Raw genomic sequence first — 17,681 nt, 5'->3', positions numbered from 1 at the left:
GGAAAAAACAAACAAACACACACAAAACAGCAACAGCATTAAGTGATCAGTGCTGAAAAATGACAGGAGCAAAGTAATCCCAACATGCTCAAATCTACTTTTAGACACCAGAACATCAGCTCAGCCAAGAAGTTTCTGCTAGCAACATCCTTCTCTCACATCACTTGAGTTACAAAAATTGTATCCTGTAACAAGGCCATGTAGCTACTAAGCTCAGCTATCCAAGGTACTCATCTTTGCTATAAAAAAACCAGGATGTTTATTATTTTCACTGTGAACTACATAATTTCTATATAGAAATGTAAATTAATTACAACTATTTGTATTATTACAGCCCATTTTAAAATGATACGTAACAAGCATTTCAGCAAGTATCGGCAAGTATCAGCACATTTGATCTGTAGTACAATCCGATAGAAACACAAGGTGTGAATGGAGTTGTTATTCCAAATTTATATAGACAGCACGCTTTAAACCAGAAAGCTGATCTCAGCTCCAGTAATAGCAAGAAAGGATGTTTTCTCCTTCATAAAACAATATACACAAGCAGCACATACATAATCCATGTTTTACACAGCAATTTGGGGTTTAGTAACTGGTCTGGAGTTATCTAAATTCAAAATGGAGTGCTCCTTTTCGATACAGGACTTGCCTTGCAAAGAAAGTGCAAGTCCATCAAAAGCACCACTGCTCCCCTGCCCTATCTTCTCGACTTTCAGAAAATGTAATGCACATTATGCTGTAAAGCAGTTATCAATTACAAAGTTGTCCTTCTAAATACATTTTAACACTACAGTTTTCCCACTGAAGCTTATTTAAAATTTCAGTGGGTGACCGTTTAAGCAATAGCATTTTCTACATTAAACCTCTTCATCTCAAGCACCCAAACAAGCCTAGGGCTGAATGTCAATGAAGTCAGCAGCTGCAAGGCAATTCTCTCCCCCTCTCAGGTTTTCCACTGAAACACAACACTGGAAGTAGCACGAAGTGTATTTTCCCTCAGTTACAGAAGAAAAGGGGAACAGCTAGCTGCCCCTTGTAGTCTTATCTCAGATTTACCTTAATAAAACTATCTGAGCATCTTTAAGAAGATAGTTTCAGGTCTACCCTTAAGCAAAGAGAAAATGGATTTAAGATTCTCTTATTACTGCACATATTTAAAACGGCTGCACAAAGGTGACCTAATTCTAGAAAAAAATTGCAAGACTTTACTCCACATAGAATGACAAGAAACAGTCTTGAGAAATTTAGCTTATCATTGGATTAGCTGAAATCAGAGTACCTCACTGCATGAGCCAAGTTTGTCTCACTCTTCTGCCAGCCTTAAAATTTGATAAAAGTGCTTTACTTTCCCAGGATTAGAAGGAACTTGAGATGTTTTCCAGCAAACCAAGAAAAGTATAGGTAAAACACACCTTTAAAGAAATTACAATATTCAGTACACAAGTGATACTGCTTTTTCTAACAAGTTGAACCACATACAAAAGTTAACTTCAAAAGCTGATTTAACATCAATGGCCTTGATACAAGATCAAGTCAAGTCACTCTTCTCCCAGAAAGCTCTTAGGAGCATTTTAATGATTCATTACATAATTTGAAAGCTTCCCACTCACGATGGGGCAACAAGATGTACATACTTATGTAATGAAATATATTTAATTCAACATCAAAGTACTTGTACAAGTATTTTATTTAGACTTATGGAATTTAACTTTGCTGTATAATGCAGTTAAGATGCCGACCACTCCAAGATGGTTACCGTCACGGTGACAGGGAAATAGAGCAGTTTTAGATTTTACTCCACATTTTGAAAGGTAGCAATTCAAAACAAGGCTCAGCTTGCTCATTTAGCATAAACATCCAAAAATCTTAGAATTTGGAGGGTTTTCCCAGGGGGTGAGAAGATCAACACTACATAAAATGGTAGCAGGAACATCAGACTCCAGTAAGATGCAGTGGCCAGGGTATTTATGCTACTCTAATGGCACCTGCTGTAATTTTTCTTTTGACTCTGAAGGACACAAATGAAGAGGAAGGAGCAGTACAACATATGTGAATGCCAAGCAGAGTTCAATATCATCAGCTCACAGGCTGAAAGGCAGCATATCCATAGTTTTGCACAAAAGACACTTAAGCTCCAGCTCTACTAAGTGATCAAAGTAGTACTGGATATGGTGAACCCTTCATACACTATTAGGCATTTTCTGGATTTTTCTTGATGCGATAATCAACTGTGGGTTCTTGAACAGGCAAAACAAAGAAGGCAGCATGCTCATCTTTCTGTATAAGACTGGAAAAAACAAAGTCACTGCTTTAACAAAACATTGCATGAGTGGCCCTTCATGCACGGCTAGGAGCCTAGATTCCTTCACATCAAGTAAGGTCCAAAAAAAAAAAAAAATTAATATAGCTTCTTTCACTGCAGAAGTGCATGGTTCAACCAAAACTCAGCATCACAGTTAACCTAATTCACGGGGGGGAAAAAAAAAAGAAAAACAGAACAAAAATCATACTACAGGAGTACCAAGTGTAGGGAAAAACTGGCAAGTTTGGCAAACTCTACAACAAGAGGCAAGCCATTTTTATTTTACTGTAAAGCTAAAGCTTTTAGTGGTCAGGTATTTTTGAGAATCTTCATCGTTAACATCAGCTTTTCTTTTGTTAAGGTAGCAGATACTGTTTAATTCCACAGTACAACCAAAAGGACTGAGTTCTCTGGTATGGTTCAAAGCCAACAGAAGCAGAAATTAGTCAAGTAAGCCTAAGTTGGTTGTGTTGGGATGACCACACCAAAGCAGAAATGGCTCTGTTAAGTATAAGGCTTTTATCTCTATGGAGAACACCAACATTATGACCACGATGCCCCACGAGACTGCAGTCTCATCTCAGCCATTCAGAAGTTCAGCTATTCTGCAGTAACAGCTTATTTTAGGCAAATAAAACAGTGGAGTCAAAGTGCACAGAACTGCAGTTAGTTTCTGCAGTTCTGCAAGCATAGTTTCTTGGCACTTCTCTGGCAATGGTGAAAGCCTGTTTTTATGACAATTGTTTCATAATTCTCTAGTTCCTAAAGTGGAGAATAGGTTAATTTTTTAATTATTGGGGGGGGGGGGGGAGTATTTGAGGTATTTGCTGCTATGAAATGAAGCTTACATATGCAGTAGTAAACAGACACTAAGCACTCTGTTTCTCATTTATTTCAGGCAATAACAACAGTAGAATTTAAACCCTCATGTGGGATGAGGGCGCAGCCAATAATGACATCATATAGAGTTTGTTTTCTACATAGTCAAATATATAAAAGTTTCATGAAACTCATCACTGGGACAGCCAGCATAGTCAGTCCATGAGTTGTCTATTCAGTTAGACCAAGCTTCTTCTTCAGAGATTCTGGCATTTCAGGTGGAGGTGGACGAGGAAGTCTGAAATAAACCTTCACAGAATCATAGATGAACCACTGTAGTGCAGTCAGGGTACCAATCATAATGATACGAGCAAACAGACCTTTCCATACACCTGCAGAGCAAAACATACAGCATGAATCACAGAATCATTAAGGTTGGAAAAGACCTGTAAGATCATCAAGTCCAACCATCAACCCAACACCACCATGCCCACTAAACCATGTCCCGCAATGCCACGTCCACACGTTCCTTGAACACCTCCAGCGATGGTGACTCCACCACCTCCCTGGGCAGCCTGTTCCAGTGCTTCACCGCTCTCTCAGTAAAGAAATTTTTCCTAATATCCAGCCTAAACCTCCCCTGGCACAACTTGAGGCCATTTCCTCTTGTCCTGTCTCTAGTCACTTGGGGGAAGAGACCAACACCCACCCCTCTGCAACCCCCTTTCAGGTAATTGTAGAGAGCAAGGAGGTCTCCCCCCCTCAGCCTCCTCTTCTCCAGACTGAACAACAAGCCAGGAAAAAAATAAATCCTCCCCAAAGCACACCACACCACACCACAAATATTTGATCCAAAATACATGAGAGTAAGGATGTACCTTTGAATCCAAGCCTCATAAGAACCTGTGATGCAGAACTGCCCTTTTCTTTGTTCAACACAGACACCACTGAGTCAGCAGGATGGGAAACAATTGCACAGAACACACCAGCTGAAAGAATAATTTGACATTAGTTCTGTGGTGTTTTAGATGTACCATTACTGTGTACACTAAGTACAAACAACTGAAACCACACCTTCTAATAAATCGCACAGAAGTTATGTCAAGCCTCCTGGTATCCTAAATGGACAGCAGGTACATACATACAATGTGACAGAAATACTAGAAAACACCTCGGTTCTGCTCTTGCAGTACTACTTCTGCTCTTGCAGTACTACTTCTGCTATAACAAAACTCCTTCTGAATCTTTGGATATTGAAAATCCCCCTTCCATCCAGATGTCTCTCTCCTTCCTTCAACCTTCCCCAGCCTAGCAAAGATGCAAGTTTTTTCACATAAATCAGCTGCAGTTTCTAGACTTGGACATTAACGTAATACACAGGAACAATTAAGAGTATTGTCCTACTACAGACCTGTTTTCCACTTACGGATTGAATATAGCTTTTTCCCCTGCACATTTTAAAGTTACAAGTAAATCCTCCCATTCTAGTTACATCTATTTGTTATTCTGAAAAGGGACAGGCTTCTAGAGTTGCGGTAGTTCATTAATGAAGTGTAGGACTTAAAGATTCCTTACCAATATAGCCTGCAATAAATGTGACTACCAGCTGTTCTCCTTTTGTACATTCACTTCGTGGCTTGGGAACGACATACTTGTAGAGAGCTTCAACAGTACGTTCAAAGCAGGCAAATTTCATCATTGTGTATGGAATCTGTCTCATCCATAGTGGAGCAACACCTTTATAGAAACTTAACCAGAGAAGAGACAAACTCAGTTTCATTTTCTCCAGTATTTAAAGCACACTTCTAACTTGAAAAAAAATAGTTAGCTTATTGTTGCTATTGGGAATACAACTTCTAAATACTGACACTGTTAGGCTTAAGTGTCTCAATACCTACAGACCAGAAATGTAAGTTTTATTAGTTCCCGAGTACTAACTTAAAACTGCATCACAAATCAGAATTTACCTGATCCCTAAGCTGCACAGCTGTTTTTGCAGCCACTTTTCAGATGACAATGCACTGCAGTAATGCAGTACTGATACTACAAGTGCAGTAAGGCTCATGTCTGCATACCAGCAAAGTCCCGATAGTGATAAATGACTTGTATATTTACAGCCACTTCTATCAGAACAGAAAGCTAACATGCAGTTATAGTTCTCTTACATGCCAATGACTCAAGCATCTTTGACTGTACAACCAAAAAGTTGCTGAGTATCTCTGACTGGAACTGCTAGAAACTGAAGTTATCCAGCAGAACTCAGCACAAAGATACTCACAAAGATGGATCTAAGGAGCATGTGGAATTAACAGCCAGTTCAGCACAAATTCCCTGAAGTATGTTAAGTTGTTACCTTGAAATACAAAGACCAAAAAGTATTATAAGCTAAAGCCACGATTAGTTTTAGCAATAATCTTTCATTAGGAAAAAATACTTGACATTAAGAACCTGAATAAAAATAAAAATTAAAATCAAGAGATACTTACGCCCAGATGCCTTCTTCTCCAAACATTTTAGGTACAGCCTGCCGCAGAGTGTTAGCATATCCAGGCTGTGTCTGAATACGAACTTTAGCAGCTTCCATTGGAGCCAGAGCAATGTCAGCAAAAAACTCCGCACTGGCAGATGCGGCTAAATATAGCGAAGTACGCCACAAATATGCATTTTCCTGAAGTGAATTTAAACACACATTTTTATTAATGAATTGTGCTTTTGTGATTACTCTGCATTACTAATACTATTATGTTGCAGATATATAGCCTCATCTAAACCACTTAAAGCTTACCTCTCCCAGCATGTTGCCATATAGGATTTTGAAAACTTCATAGAAACCAAATTTACAAAGCCCCTGCATGGAATAGCCAATAAAGGTTGGAGCCCATCCCTTAGCCAAGCCACGAACACCATCTTCTTTGACTGTCACCGAAAATCCATTGAAGATGCTCTTGTACTTTTGTGGATCAACCTAAACAGAATAGGCAGTTAGTTGCTTGATATAGCTTACTATTGCCCTTCTCACACCCCCACCCAAAATAGAAAATTCTTAAATTCCTCATACAGCTGACTTCCTAAGGTTCCCAGGACAGACGATATACTCACCACGAGGTTACACTAATGAAACTGTAATGGTTACTTGCTAATCTCAAACCCTAACTTATTTTAACAGCCAGTATGTTCCTCAATACTCAGGAACCACCAAACTGTCTGAATTCCGCTTTACATTTATTCTCCAAATCCACAATACGACTTTCTGCATCAAAAAGATTTACTGAAATCACTATTCTAACACTGTCAGTAGTATACTGGTACAATTATGTTTAGATCAGATTCTTTAAAAATTTGACAGCTTCTGTCAGTAGTCTCATCCACTCTACACATCACAACTATGTACACTCAAGTGTCACCACAAACCAATCCTGACAATTCACCTGATTCTTAATCAGGAAAGGTTACTTGTCCACTGTTAGTTTGATCCCTCCACTCAGTCAAAGACAGATGGAGCAAAGCAGATCAAAGAGTACTCAAGAAATTCTACACTTGTACTTTGACTTCACAGTAAAGGCTACATACAAAATATTTTCTGCACATAAAAATGAGTGAGATTAATAACTTACAAGAAATTAAAAAAAGACCAACTTGAATAATTTTGTTTCATGGGAAAGAAAACCATTCTGACAAATTTTAAGTCATATCACACTGTTACTTTTCATATTTAACATCATCCAACATGTCCTCAGAGGGATAAAAAGAAAGATATCAAATTAGAAGTCAACGAAAGCTTTCAGAAAGAGCTATGGGACATGCATGCCAACCTGCAGTGACTAATACTTTGCCTTGCAGCCTGGCAACAACCTATTTGAGGACTAGTTCACCTAAACACATCAATTTTAAAAGATTCGGAATTTCAGAAAACCGGACATTTAATTGGGCACTGTGAAACGAGACCATGTTCATGTCAGAACCATGCTTAATTATAATCTATGCAAAAGGTGACCTCTTCTTCAAAAGACATGAGAGGGCAGGCAACAGGTTTCTTCCTGCAGAACCTAGGAAGGATTAGTAACATGCTCTGTACTGGATCTGTAAAGAGATAAATGCTGACAGGTTTTACAAGGTCACACCTGGAATCCACATGGAACCTTCTTCTTGCACCTTCCTCTAAGTGCTGGAGAAGGAAGGGGAAGTATCACCACCCTCATCATGTAGGAATCCCAGGACAGGCAGCCCAAGCCAAACATACCTACCAAGCAGTTGAAGCTTGGGAAGTACAAGGCCTTGCTCCCAGTTGTATATGCAACATTGTACAGCTCTCGGGCCTTCCGCCCCTTAATCCAATTTGCAGTCAGATTAAGAAGTGTTTGAGATGCTACATCCTCTTTACCCACCATCAATCTCCTTCCCAGGAAACTCATCCTTAGGCATGGGTAGTCAAGCTAGCGATCTTGGATTTTGAAGTCCGTAACAATAGAAAAATGCACTTATGCTACATTTTCAGAAATAAAACACATACTCAGCTACAGCTATTTCCTACTAGTAGAAATAGGGAATTCCTACACAGTTAGCCTGGTCTCAGTGCAAATTTTGTAGAAAGTAGCATGTTGCCCTCATTTGATGCACCCTGTGTTTGTCTGATGTGTTACAGAATTCCTAGTTTGAGACCAGAATTTCAGGTGTTCTCAAGTATGCAAAAAAGCCTCTCGTGTAAAGAATGCTAAATAAAGGCCTTCCAAAAGAACATAATTTTAAAGAATATTGCATGCAGTACTCCTAGTGTGACTAGTAGGTCTGACTAATTAGTAGTTCCCTCCTAATTTCAGGAGTTCTATTATTACAAAATTGCCACTTTTAAAATCAGCATCAGCCCAGGCAACAGAGAAGTCGTTAACTACTTTATTTCCAGAAATTTAGAAGTGTGCTTTAATTTGCTTCATTCTTGAGGCACAGATTTGCCTGAATCCATTAGTACATTTTTATCCATGGCTGTTTGCTAGATGATTTTAATGTGGAAGCTGGTATCACAAATTGCTATGTGACGACACTCCTTTCAGTTCAATAAAGAACCACTTTAAGGAAACTAGCCACAAGCACTGATAGCCTTACCAATACCATATCAAGTTTTACCCATTCTGTTCAAAGTGGCATTATTAGAAACTATCCAATCCACAAGCCATGCATTGATATCCACAATGTTAACAGATCAAATTAGACATGCATGTCACTACAGGCTAAAACCAGTAGATCTTCAGAACACCAAAGATACTATTTCCTTCCTCCAAAAGCACACAAATAGTGCTAGACAGTCTACTAGACAGCAAAGAGTAACATTGTGGTGGGTGCCTTTTAGAAAATAGTCAGTTAAACGTGCCTTAAATGTAGTAAAAAATAATTCATCCAGACTATCCTAAATGCCTCTGCTTCTCTTGAAAGTGGTATTTTGTTAAGCTCACAGCAGTAGACTTGCTAAAGTATCATTCAAGTTTACTCACTTCCTGTCATCCAGAAAAGACTGTGTCCCTACTGTAAACTCCTAATATGCTGGCTACATACAGAAAAAGTTTAAGAAATGCTTAAGTTAATACAAACCTGCATACGACATTTCACTAAATCCAGTGGTACAACAGCTGTGTGTGTCAGGCCACAACTTAGGACCCCACCAACGCCACAGAGAGCATAAAACTTGAGCGAGCCATATTCACAACTGTATTCTGCAGCAAAAAAATAAAGACACACCATGCTTTTACATAAACTCCATGCACTGTTGGACAATGATGTCCAGGGGATAGTTTATGCCTCCAATTCATTAGTAGATTAATTATACCACACTAAACATGCTTTTGTCAATGTCATCACATACCAACGTGCAGAACAAACCTGTATTCTGCATTTAACCAGGTCTAGAGGAACCAGTGCTGTATGTGTTGTTCCACAGCTAATAATCCCACCAAGGCCACAAAGCATAAAGAATCTGCCTGAGCCATATGCACAGCTGTATTCTAGTTAATAAAAAAAAAATTACATATATATGATCAATCATAAATGGTAACAAAAATCAGAAAAGAAACAAAATTGAGTGCTGCCTTCTTAAAAGTATTAAACTGAAATAATCTCCCATGCTATATTATTCAGCTGTAGTGTTATACTCAAAAATAATTCCTTTGCTTTAAATTAACACCTTTTGAACTGACAAGATTTGTTTCTAGGCCTTCCAAATTGAGGTTGTTCCTTTAAAAAAAGCAAAGGAAGAAACAGTCACATTTTAGCTCACAGCACACTTAAAACATAGAAATAAATCCCAGAAGCTGCTAGTAGAAATTATGACTCAAAGTTGCAACATCCAGGATTTTCTAATATCAAGGAATTAATTAAGCAAGAAGAGCGTTTCTCCAGTATTCTGGAGACAAAGCTTCTTTTGTTAAATATTCTGTGATAGTGCAACTTCTGTGCTTAAGTAGAGACCATACAGATCTACAAGATCAGCACTGGGTTCTTCTTTATACAAGACATATTTTCAGGAATTTTTTAGATTCTTTTTACAGATTTTTTTTTTCTTCTTTCAAATACAGAACCTCAGATTTATACAGCTTATTTAATGAAATTGCAGAATTTTATTAAATTAATCATCACATTCAATGCTCATAAACAAGAAGAATCTTTCAGATCACATTTAATCAAGGGATATTTCATTTGCACTGTTCCATACAGTACTGTGTATAAAACCATCCAGTCTTAAAAGAGCGAGTTACTAATTTTCACCAATTCCAACAGAGCCAAGTTACCGGAGCTGAAAAATAAGAATCAGCTTCCCTTTTCCATTTTTGAAGAAGCTACAGAGGGTATGATTACATGCAAACAGAAAACACTTAAGTTTACAATTAACAGTACAAAATAAGCATAAGGTAGCAGCACAGTTCTGCTACTATGCTTCACAATTTAAATATATAAACAAAACTAATATAATGAATAAGCATATAGAAAGTAATACACCATGTAGAAAAAATTCCCCAGAGTAGAAAGGGATAATCCAGGTTCTTCTGCTGTTAGATCTAATGGTGTTACTCCAATATAATGTAATAGACACTAAAGCGTTACACCAACTTAATAAGAACCATCTCCAGAGAAACACTAATGAAAACCAAAAGACATCAAAAACCTATCTTATTCAGAGCTTCTTCACCCTGTCTTTTTGCTTCTGAAATGAATTCCTTTATGAACATCAACAAATCTTTACAATTACATTCAACAGCATCTACAAAGCCCCAGTTAACTCTAGCAGGCTCATCCAGCTCCTAACTTCGCTATTATAAGGGAAGTTCTTCCCTGAAATGTTCCAGATTTTACATCGCATTTTACATTCACATTTCTCACCTTACTCTTCAAAATGAATCACTAAGACAATAAAAATGTCTTTTTTCCTTTATTCTAAAATAACAAATACCAAATGATAGACACCACATTAAGCCTAAACTTAAAGCAAGGAATCAGTTAACAGTAAGAATAATGCATAACTTATGAGAAATTTTTTAATTAAGATACTGCTCAAGACTGTAAATATGCTGGTCCAGGAGTTATATGTACCTCTAAAATAGCTTGGTTATGCTAGCAGATTTGCAGACACCAGTAATATTCTGTTTACAACTTGCCAGAATGACTGGTTAAACACACACGAACAAGGTTTTCTATGCAGTTGTAATCAGAGAACAAACTCTGGTTCTGTATTATGGGGCAGGTCTGTCTAGCTGCATCTTTGGCCTGCAGCACAACAGTACTGCAGTAGTTACCATGCTGCCCAGATACCATAAATGTTTGTTCACACTCCCTTTTTCACAACAGTTTACTGTTAGAAGTCATACTCCTCAACTGACAGACGGACATTTGTAGAAGCCACAGAAAAGTAGAGCTTTATGAATCTGCTTTATTACAATGGTATTCAGACTGACCTGTCAGCTAGGTGTTCAAAAACAGTAATTGAGAAAAGCAAGCCAGTATCAATTAGGCTTGAGTTCTTTACGGGTACTTAAGTTCGTAGTCATATAGCAGTATTAGGAAAAAAAGCCATAGTAGATCCTACACTTTCTATTTCAGAAGTAGAGTCAATTTCCTAAAAACTGTTACCTGAAAAGAGAACCAGCTAAACATGTAGTACCGAGGACAATAAAGTTTTTCTAACATACCTAGGCACTGACTTAAGACAAACACCCTGAAGCTACTCAATTATAAATATACAGCACAAAACCACGTCTACTCTGTTAAAACAGCTACAACATAACTATTTCGTTTCTCCACTTCCAAGGACAAATTGCACGAGCTGATCATAAAACACTTTGTCTCTGAGCTGTGTTATGGTTGATGCCCTAAGCTGAACTCAAAAGGTCTTGTGGTTTGTACTGACTTTGTGTGACCTTGCATAAGCTCAGATATCTTCTGCAACATGTTACTCTCCCAACACAAAGGCCAGAGAACCAGCCGGTATGTGAAATAATAAACACAGCAGAAAAGACTACAAAGACTAAGTAACTCTGGTCACCTTTGACTGCATCTGCCTACAAACAGGATGAAAATTTAACTTAATGCTTTTAAGAAACAAGTGCACCTACTGAATATATTTAGCATACCGAAGAGCAATTTAGGGCTTTAGTTAGCTAGCAACAAGATTACTACACTGAAAGCCATAAGTACGTTCTTGAAAACTTACTAAAACCCAACACCCAGTTCTGTCACTCTTTCATATATTACATGAATGTTCATGCAAGAGCGCTAACATATTTCAAAAATCATAATATTTCAGAAGATCTTGCTGTAAGCACTTTTTTTTTTAATAAAGGCAGAAAGGTGCTTTGAAGTTATTAACTCCTTAAAAGAATTAGAATTTTAACATCTACCTCCACTATTACAAGTATCATCAAGGTCTGACCTTTGGAAGTCATGACAGTGATCAGGAAACATACAGAAAGCATTGGCACTTAAATCTAAAATGCATCACTGCGTCTTAGCAGAGCTGTCTGGTGTATGCCCCACAACTACAAAGGAGAAAAGAAAAAAAAGAAAAAAAAAAAAAAGAAAAAAACCAGAACAGCTGCAGGCATCTCTAATGTGTCTGGATGTTCAGATGTCCAGCTGTAAACGAACAGGAGAAAGAAAACAAAAAAAGGAAAAGACAAAAGGATGGGAAATATGGTCTTTCAAATACATCCAGATTCATATACTGCTCTTCAACACGGAAGAAATAAGTACGGGCCTGCAGCCCCGGGAACTGAGGCTGTAGGCCCAGCAAAGCCAAGAAAAAGCACTCTCTTATCCCCAAGACAGACTCCATCGGGGGTCTCTGTAATTACCCTGAATTAAAACCTTCCTGTGTCCTTTCCCAGTAACACCGGATCCTTGCTGCCACCGAGCACACACCGCAGGCAGGGGGAGCGGAAGAGGCTGCCAGCGCCTCCCCCGCCCGTGCCCTTCTTCGTCCTCCAAGCGGGTGGGTAGGCCCAGCACCGGCTGCTCCCCAGCCTGGCTGTGCCCGGCCAAGCGCTAACCCTCCCTCCGCCACCCCGACGGCCACAGATACGCGGAAGCGGAGGCTGCGCGGCCACCGGCGCCTCCGTCGCTCACAAGCCTCACCTCCGCCGCGACCCCTCCCTCACCCGCTCACCTTCAGCGGCGGATGCGGCCGCCAAGCTCCGCCGCGTGGTGGGCGCCTCCGCTGCCTCCACGCGCTTCCTCACCCCGTCCTGGACCAGCTGGAAGTGCGGCGCGTAGAAGGGGTTGAGCCGGGCGAGCGGCGCGATGGACGAGAACATGGCGACCTGAAGCGGGCGAGAAGAGCAGAGCGGCATGGGACGGGGAGGCCCACCACGGGCCCGACAGGATTGCCCCCACCCGCGAGGCGGCCCGTCTTCCCGGGGCAAGCAGCGGGTGCCGCCGGGCAGGCGCCCCGGCGCCGCCCCGACTCACCTCCTAAGATGGCGGCAACGCGCGGACCCGCTGCTCGGGCGGCAGCTCGGCGCAGAGGCTGACCGCGGGCCCGGCACAGTCACTTTGTCCTTCGCCGACGCAAGGGGCGGAGCCACGGCCCAAGAAACTGCAGGGCGATTGGCGGAGGCGCTCTGCGTGCCGGCACTACCGCGCACGCGCAGCCAAGGCCAATACCCTTCCCCCCGCGCCTGCGTACCGCGCCCCTCGCCCCTGGGCGCGGGCGGTCACCGCCAGTCCCCAGGGCCGCCGGGCCGGGCCCCGGGCGGCGAGCAGAGCCCCTGAGGACCGTGCGCCGTCAGCGTCCCACGGCTGCCCGGCGGCTCAGGGTCAGGTCGCCGGCTGCCCTTGCCCTCGCAGAGGTCAGGCTGGCGCCGCAGCTGCGACAGGCCTGAGCAACGCGGTGACTTCTGCCTGAAGGCCCGCCGGTAGGGAGACGCTTCTTCCTGGGTAGTTAGGGGTGTATCACTGCACCCTCCCTGCGTTAAACCCAGTGCCTAGACTTCTGATCCTTCCTTCTTACTGCGCGTCTCTGGGTGCTTGCCAATTAGTGCACGTGCTTCCCGCAGCCATCTGGCAGCTGTTACAGCCTAGGGCACTGTCAAGCCAGTGACACTCCCAAACTCCTGCTCTACAGGCACTAAACACACCTTACCCCTGTGGCTGCACCCTGCTTCTCAGAGCAGCAGGCTTGCCTCAGATGCTGGTTAATTTTCTTCACAGTAGCTAGTATGGGGCTATGGTCTGGATTTCTGCTGAAAACAGTGTTGATAATCCAGGGATGTTTTAGTTACTGCTGAGCAGGGCTTGCACAGAGTCAAGGCCTTTTCTGCTTCTCACACCACCCAGCCAGCGAGTAGGCTGGGGGTGCAGAAGAAGTTGGGAGGGGACACAGCCGGGACAGCTGACCCCAACTGACCAAAGGGATATTCCATACCATATGATGTCATGGTCAGCATATAAATCTGAGAGAAGAAGAAGGAAGTGAGGGACGTCCAGAGTGACGACGTTTGTCTTCCGCAGTAACCGTTACGCGTGATGGAGCCCTGCTTTCCTGGCGATGGGAAGCAGTGAATTAATTCCTTGTTTCACTTTGCTCGTGTGCGCAGCTTTTGCTTTACCTATTAAACTGTCTTTATCTCAACTCATGAGTTTTCTCACTTTGACCATTCCAGTTCTCTCCCCCACGCCCCCGGGGGGGAGCGAGCGAGCAAGTAGCTGTGTGGTGCTTAGTTGCTGGCTGGGGTTAAACCACAACATCTTGATTCATGCTCTGCAGCAGTTCTGTTTACTAGCATCTAGTAATACTTCCTAATCACAGTCTGGGAAAACTCCAAGACACAGCTCTCTTAACAAAAGTTTCACCTGTCTCACCAGGCTCCCACTGCAGTGTGGTATAAGACCAAGCATGGTCAGGAGGTAGGCCACCAAACTTGCTGGCTGCAGCCTCTACAGCCACATTTCACCTTTGGAGGACAAGCTTGCAAGGCATCATGACGTATGCTACAACAGCTGCAGCTGCTTACAGAAGAATTGCTAGTTACTGGTTTGTTAAAAGTAGAATGTTATTTAACATAGCACTCATGCTTGGCCTTCACTATCTTGAACTATGCCTTTTCTAATACAGTGTGATTTCACTCATTTTAGTGGATTTACATAGTACAAAACTGGTGCAGCACAGTTCAGCTCTCCAGTTACTGATGAGGTAACAACTCCAAGTTTTCACCATCTTGATCATATCCCTTTCATTATAGTGCTCCATAACAACGTAAGCACAGAAGGCAGCAAAGCAGGAGGCACGCATTGAATATCCCAGCTATTACTTCTGGGCACAGAGCCATTACACAACTGATAGCACACCTGCACCGCCACACTGAAGAAACACCCCTTCGGTCAGCTCAGCAGCTCCTATCGAACTTCCCTGGAGATCACCTGCTACACCAGCCTTAGCACTTGGCTCTACTTGCTGTATTTCACAACGGAGTTGATCCAGGCAGACTGTCATACACAGGCAAAAGTGACATATGCCTAATAGCACTGTCATAAGTCTAGGTTGGCTAAGTCCCTCTTGAGTAAACTAGGTTCCAGCTGCTGAGTAGGAAAAGGTCAGCTGAAACTTGCATTCTTTAAATACTTTCATTTAGCAACCAGCTGAGAGCCTGAAGTGCCATTCATTTCACTGCCACTGGCAGCAGTGAAGACAGGCCAGAATTGTTCATTTTGCTAGTACTTGTTCCGCTTTACTCGTTTGCATCTAAACGATTGTTGGTAGCAATGTTTTATCTAAAAGCTAAACACTGATACTTCTTTTTAATTAGCTAATAACCTCTAAACGTGACTGGGACTTGGGCTCTTATGTTGAAATTACATATAAAAATGATTGCAATTCTTGCAGACTGTACTGATTTTTAACATAGAGAAAACCTCTGCTCCTTCCAATTATGAAGGATGAACCCGTGACTATATTTATTTATATATATCTAATGGCAATTTGTGTGCACAACTAGTACTGACACTTAGAGTTATGGTCTCTGTAACAATCACTTTCTCTGGTTTTAGCTGACAATTAACTTCTAACAGCTACACTATTAACAAGTACTATTAAGCAGCAGAGTCTAACATATCCCTGTGAAAACAGAGGAATAATATATGTTCCTGTCGAATGCATATCATTTTACACAGAAAATCTCTTCAACTTTTCCCAGATGTTAAAGCATAAAATAGCAATAGCCTGTAATTCGAACCATCTAGATTAATCTGATTTCTGACACATGCTGAAGGTAGTAATCGATGAAGACTTGAAAGACATTACCTTTTGGTGTCCACCTCTGTCAGATTCACAGCAAAAAGAGCTATTGTAAATTAAATCCATCTTTTTAATAAGTAGCTTTTCAAATTTCGGGCATTTGGGAAAACATCAGTTTGTTTGGCAACTCCAAATTTTTCCTAATTACAACTCTCCTTCCATTATTAACACCCACCACACCCACTCTCCATTCCCTCCCCCCTGCCCCAAGCAGCATACAATCAATAAATTGTAGACTAGTTCTTCTAGTCTTACAGTAACTTTTCACAGTTGTAACATTTTGGTAAAGCCTGTAAAAAAAAAAAAATCAAAGCTCCTATAAACTTTTTCTCCAGGTGACTTACTGTTTTCAAAAATATCCAATGAGATAGTGAAACAACCATCCACACCTTTGATAATCATGTTAGCACAAGTAGCATCTCCTCCTGTTGTAAGCATGTATTTTAGGTACTCATTGCATCAATGCCAGAACTACTAGACCATGACTCTAGAGAATCAGTAACAGATCAATTCAAGCTGTAAGTAGGTTTCACAGCCCAAGGGAAGCCTTAACACTGCAGCATCTCCTTCAACAGGATCCAAACTAGCTAGGTTGAACAACAGCAGTCACATCCTCTGAAGGAAGTAGTGAAACCTCTCCTATTCTTATTAGTCACTGCCATAAGCATCCTCATCTGATAATATTTTCTAATCTAAATTCTCCCCAGACATTAAATGTTTTTCCTCCATAAAACATCACATTTTTTTCCTAACGAACAAATAAAGAAGGCAATGCAGATACGCTTTTTAATCATAAACTACCAATGCTGACAAAGAATTTCAAAGTGAGGTGGGACAGAAAATCTGAGGAATTATTCTTTTAGAATCCAATATATACATATTACTTACAAGCATATATGCCACCTTAGGACTATTTTACAAGTTGAATTAACTTGTAGACCCTATGCTGCATGAACACATGCATGTATGCATACATCTGTCATAGCTTGCTGTTGCACTGGTGCAAAGCAGCCTGGTATACTCCCTAAGGAAAAAGAAAAGCAAAAGTCTCAGGAAAGTTTTAGACAAACATAGGTAGATTTACCAAACATACAGTAAAAATTATATTAACAGACAACAAAGGGTATGCTGAAATGCCTAAGTTTGTAAACACAAGATTTAAAATCATACATCACAACCCACCCCTGTATCTATTTTGATCAGCCAGATGAAGTTTTTAAAGTTTGTTTTAAAAGCTTTTCAGCCCAATATGCAACTTCAGCCACATCAAAGCAAGCCAAATATACCACACACAAGACATGCCACACAGATTTTTTTTTTTTTTACTACAAGCTTCATTTGCAATTATACATTCTATTCTGCTGAACAATCTTTTGGAGCCCTATTAAAGGCATCCTTTTTGTACTCAGCTTTTCTGATTTAACTCTGCACAAACTAGTTAACACTCTTTTAAAAAATATTTTGTCCACAGAACCATCTGGGAAGGTAATTAGCAGGAACTGAGGATTTTAATACCATGAAGATTTTCCCAAGTTGTGCCACAAGAAACAAACCAAAACACACTTAGATCAAGCCTAGAAGAGCTGAAAGCATTCTGTAGGGCAGTACAGAGCATACTGCTAGTAAGTAAACTTGGAGAAGAAAAAGTTCCTTCACACTGTTCTCTACTTAAATACAAATCAAGGTTTCAAAAAACACACAGAATTTAAATTTAAGATCCTCTGAGAGTTTCTTGTCTCAGACACTAGGTAAGCTCTCACAGCCTCACCATGGATCAGGTGCCAGAAA

The 17,681-nt window shown here is 40.9% G+C and overlaps 1 protein-coding gene and 1 non-coding gene across 3 annotated transcripts; both read right to left on the bottom strand.

Moving 5' to 3' along the window:
* Window positions 1–3,179: 3,179 nt before the first annotated feature.
* SLC25A3 (solute carrier family 25 member 3) lies at window positions 3,180–13,126 on the bottom strand. 2 transcript variants are annotated; one of them, XM_059817218.1, is made up of 8 exons: window positions 13,070–13,126; window positions 12,768–12,921; window positions 8,996–9,117; window positions 5,910–6,089; window positions 5,611–5,792; window positions 4,700–4,872; window positions 4,003–4,113; window positions 3,180–3,516 (listed from the first exon to the last, which is right to left on the bottom strand). In XM_059817218.1, the coding sequence occupies exons 2-8, from the start codon at window positions 12,913–12,915 to the stop codon at window positions 3,356–3,358; spliced, it is 1,077 nt and encodes a 358-aa protein (XP_059673201.1). In that variant the 5' UTR covers window positions 12,916–12,921; window positions 13,070–13,126; the 3' UTR covers window positions 3,180–3,355. The 2 variants fall into 2 exon arrangements, with proteins under 2 accessions (XP_059673201.1, XP_059673203.1); XM_059817220.1 differs by lacking the exon at window positions 8,996–9,117 and adding an exon at window positions 8,708–8,829.
* On the bottom strand, window positions 5,187–5,426 carry LOC132317004 (small nucleolar RNA SNORA53). The gene has a single exon (XR_009483978.1). It is a non-coding gene; the product is annotated as a small nucleolar RNA SNORA53 (small nucleolar RNA).
* Window positions 13,127–17,681: the final 4,555 nt, after the last annotated feature.

This window comes from Gavia stellata, chromosome 4 (assembly GCF_030936135.1).
Source record: "Gavia stellata isolate bGavSte3 chromosome 4, bGavSte3.hap2, whole genome shotgun sequence".
NCBI lineage: Eukaryota > Metazoa > Chordata > Aves > Gaviiformes > Gaviidae > Gavia > Gavia stellata.
This window is presented reverse-complemented; position numbering and strand designations above follow the sequence as displayed.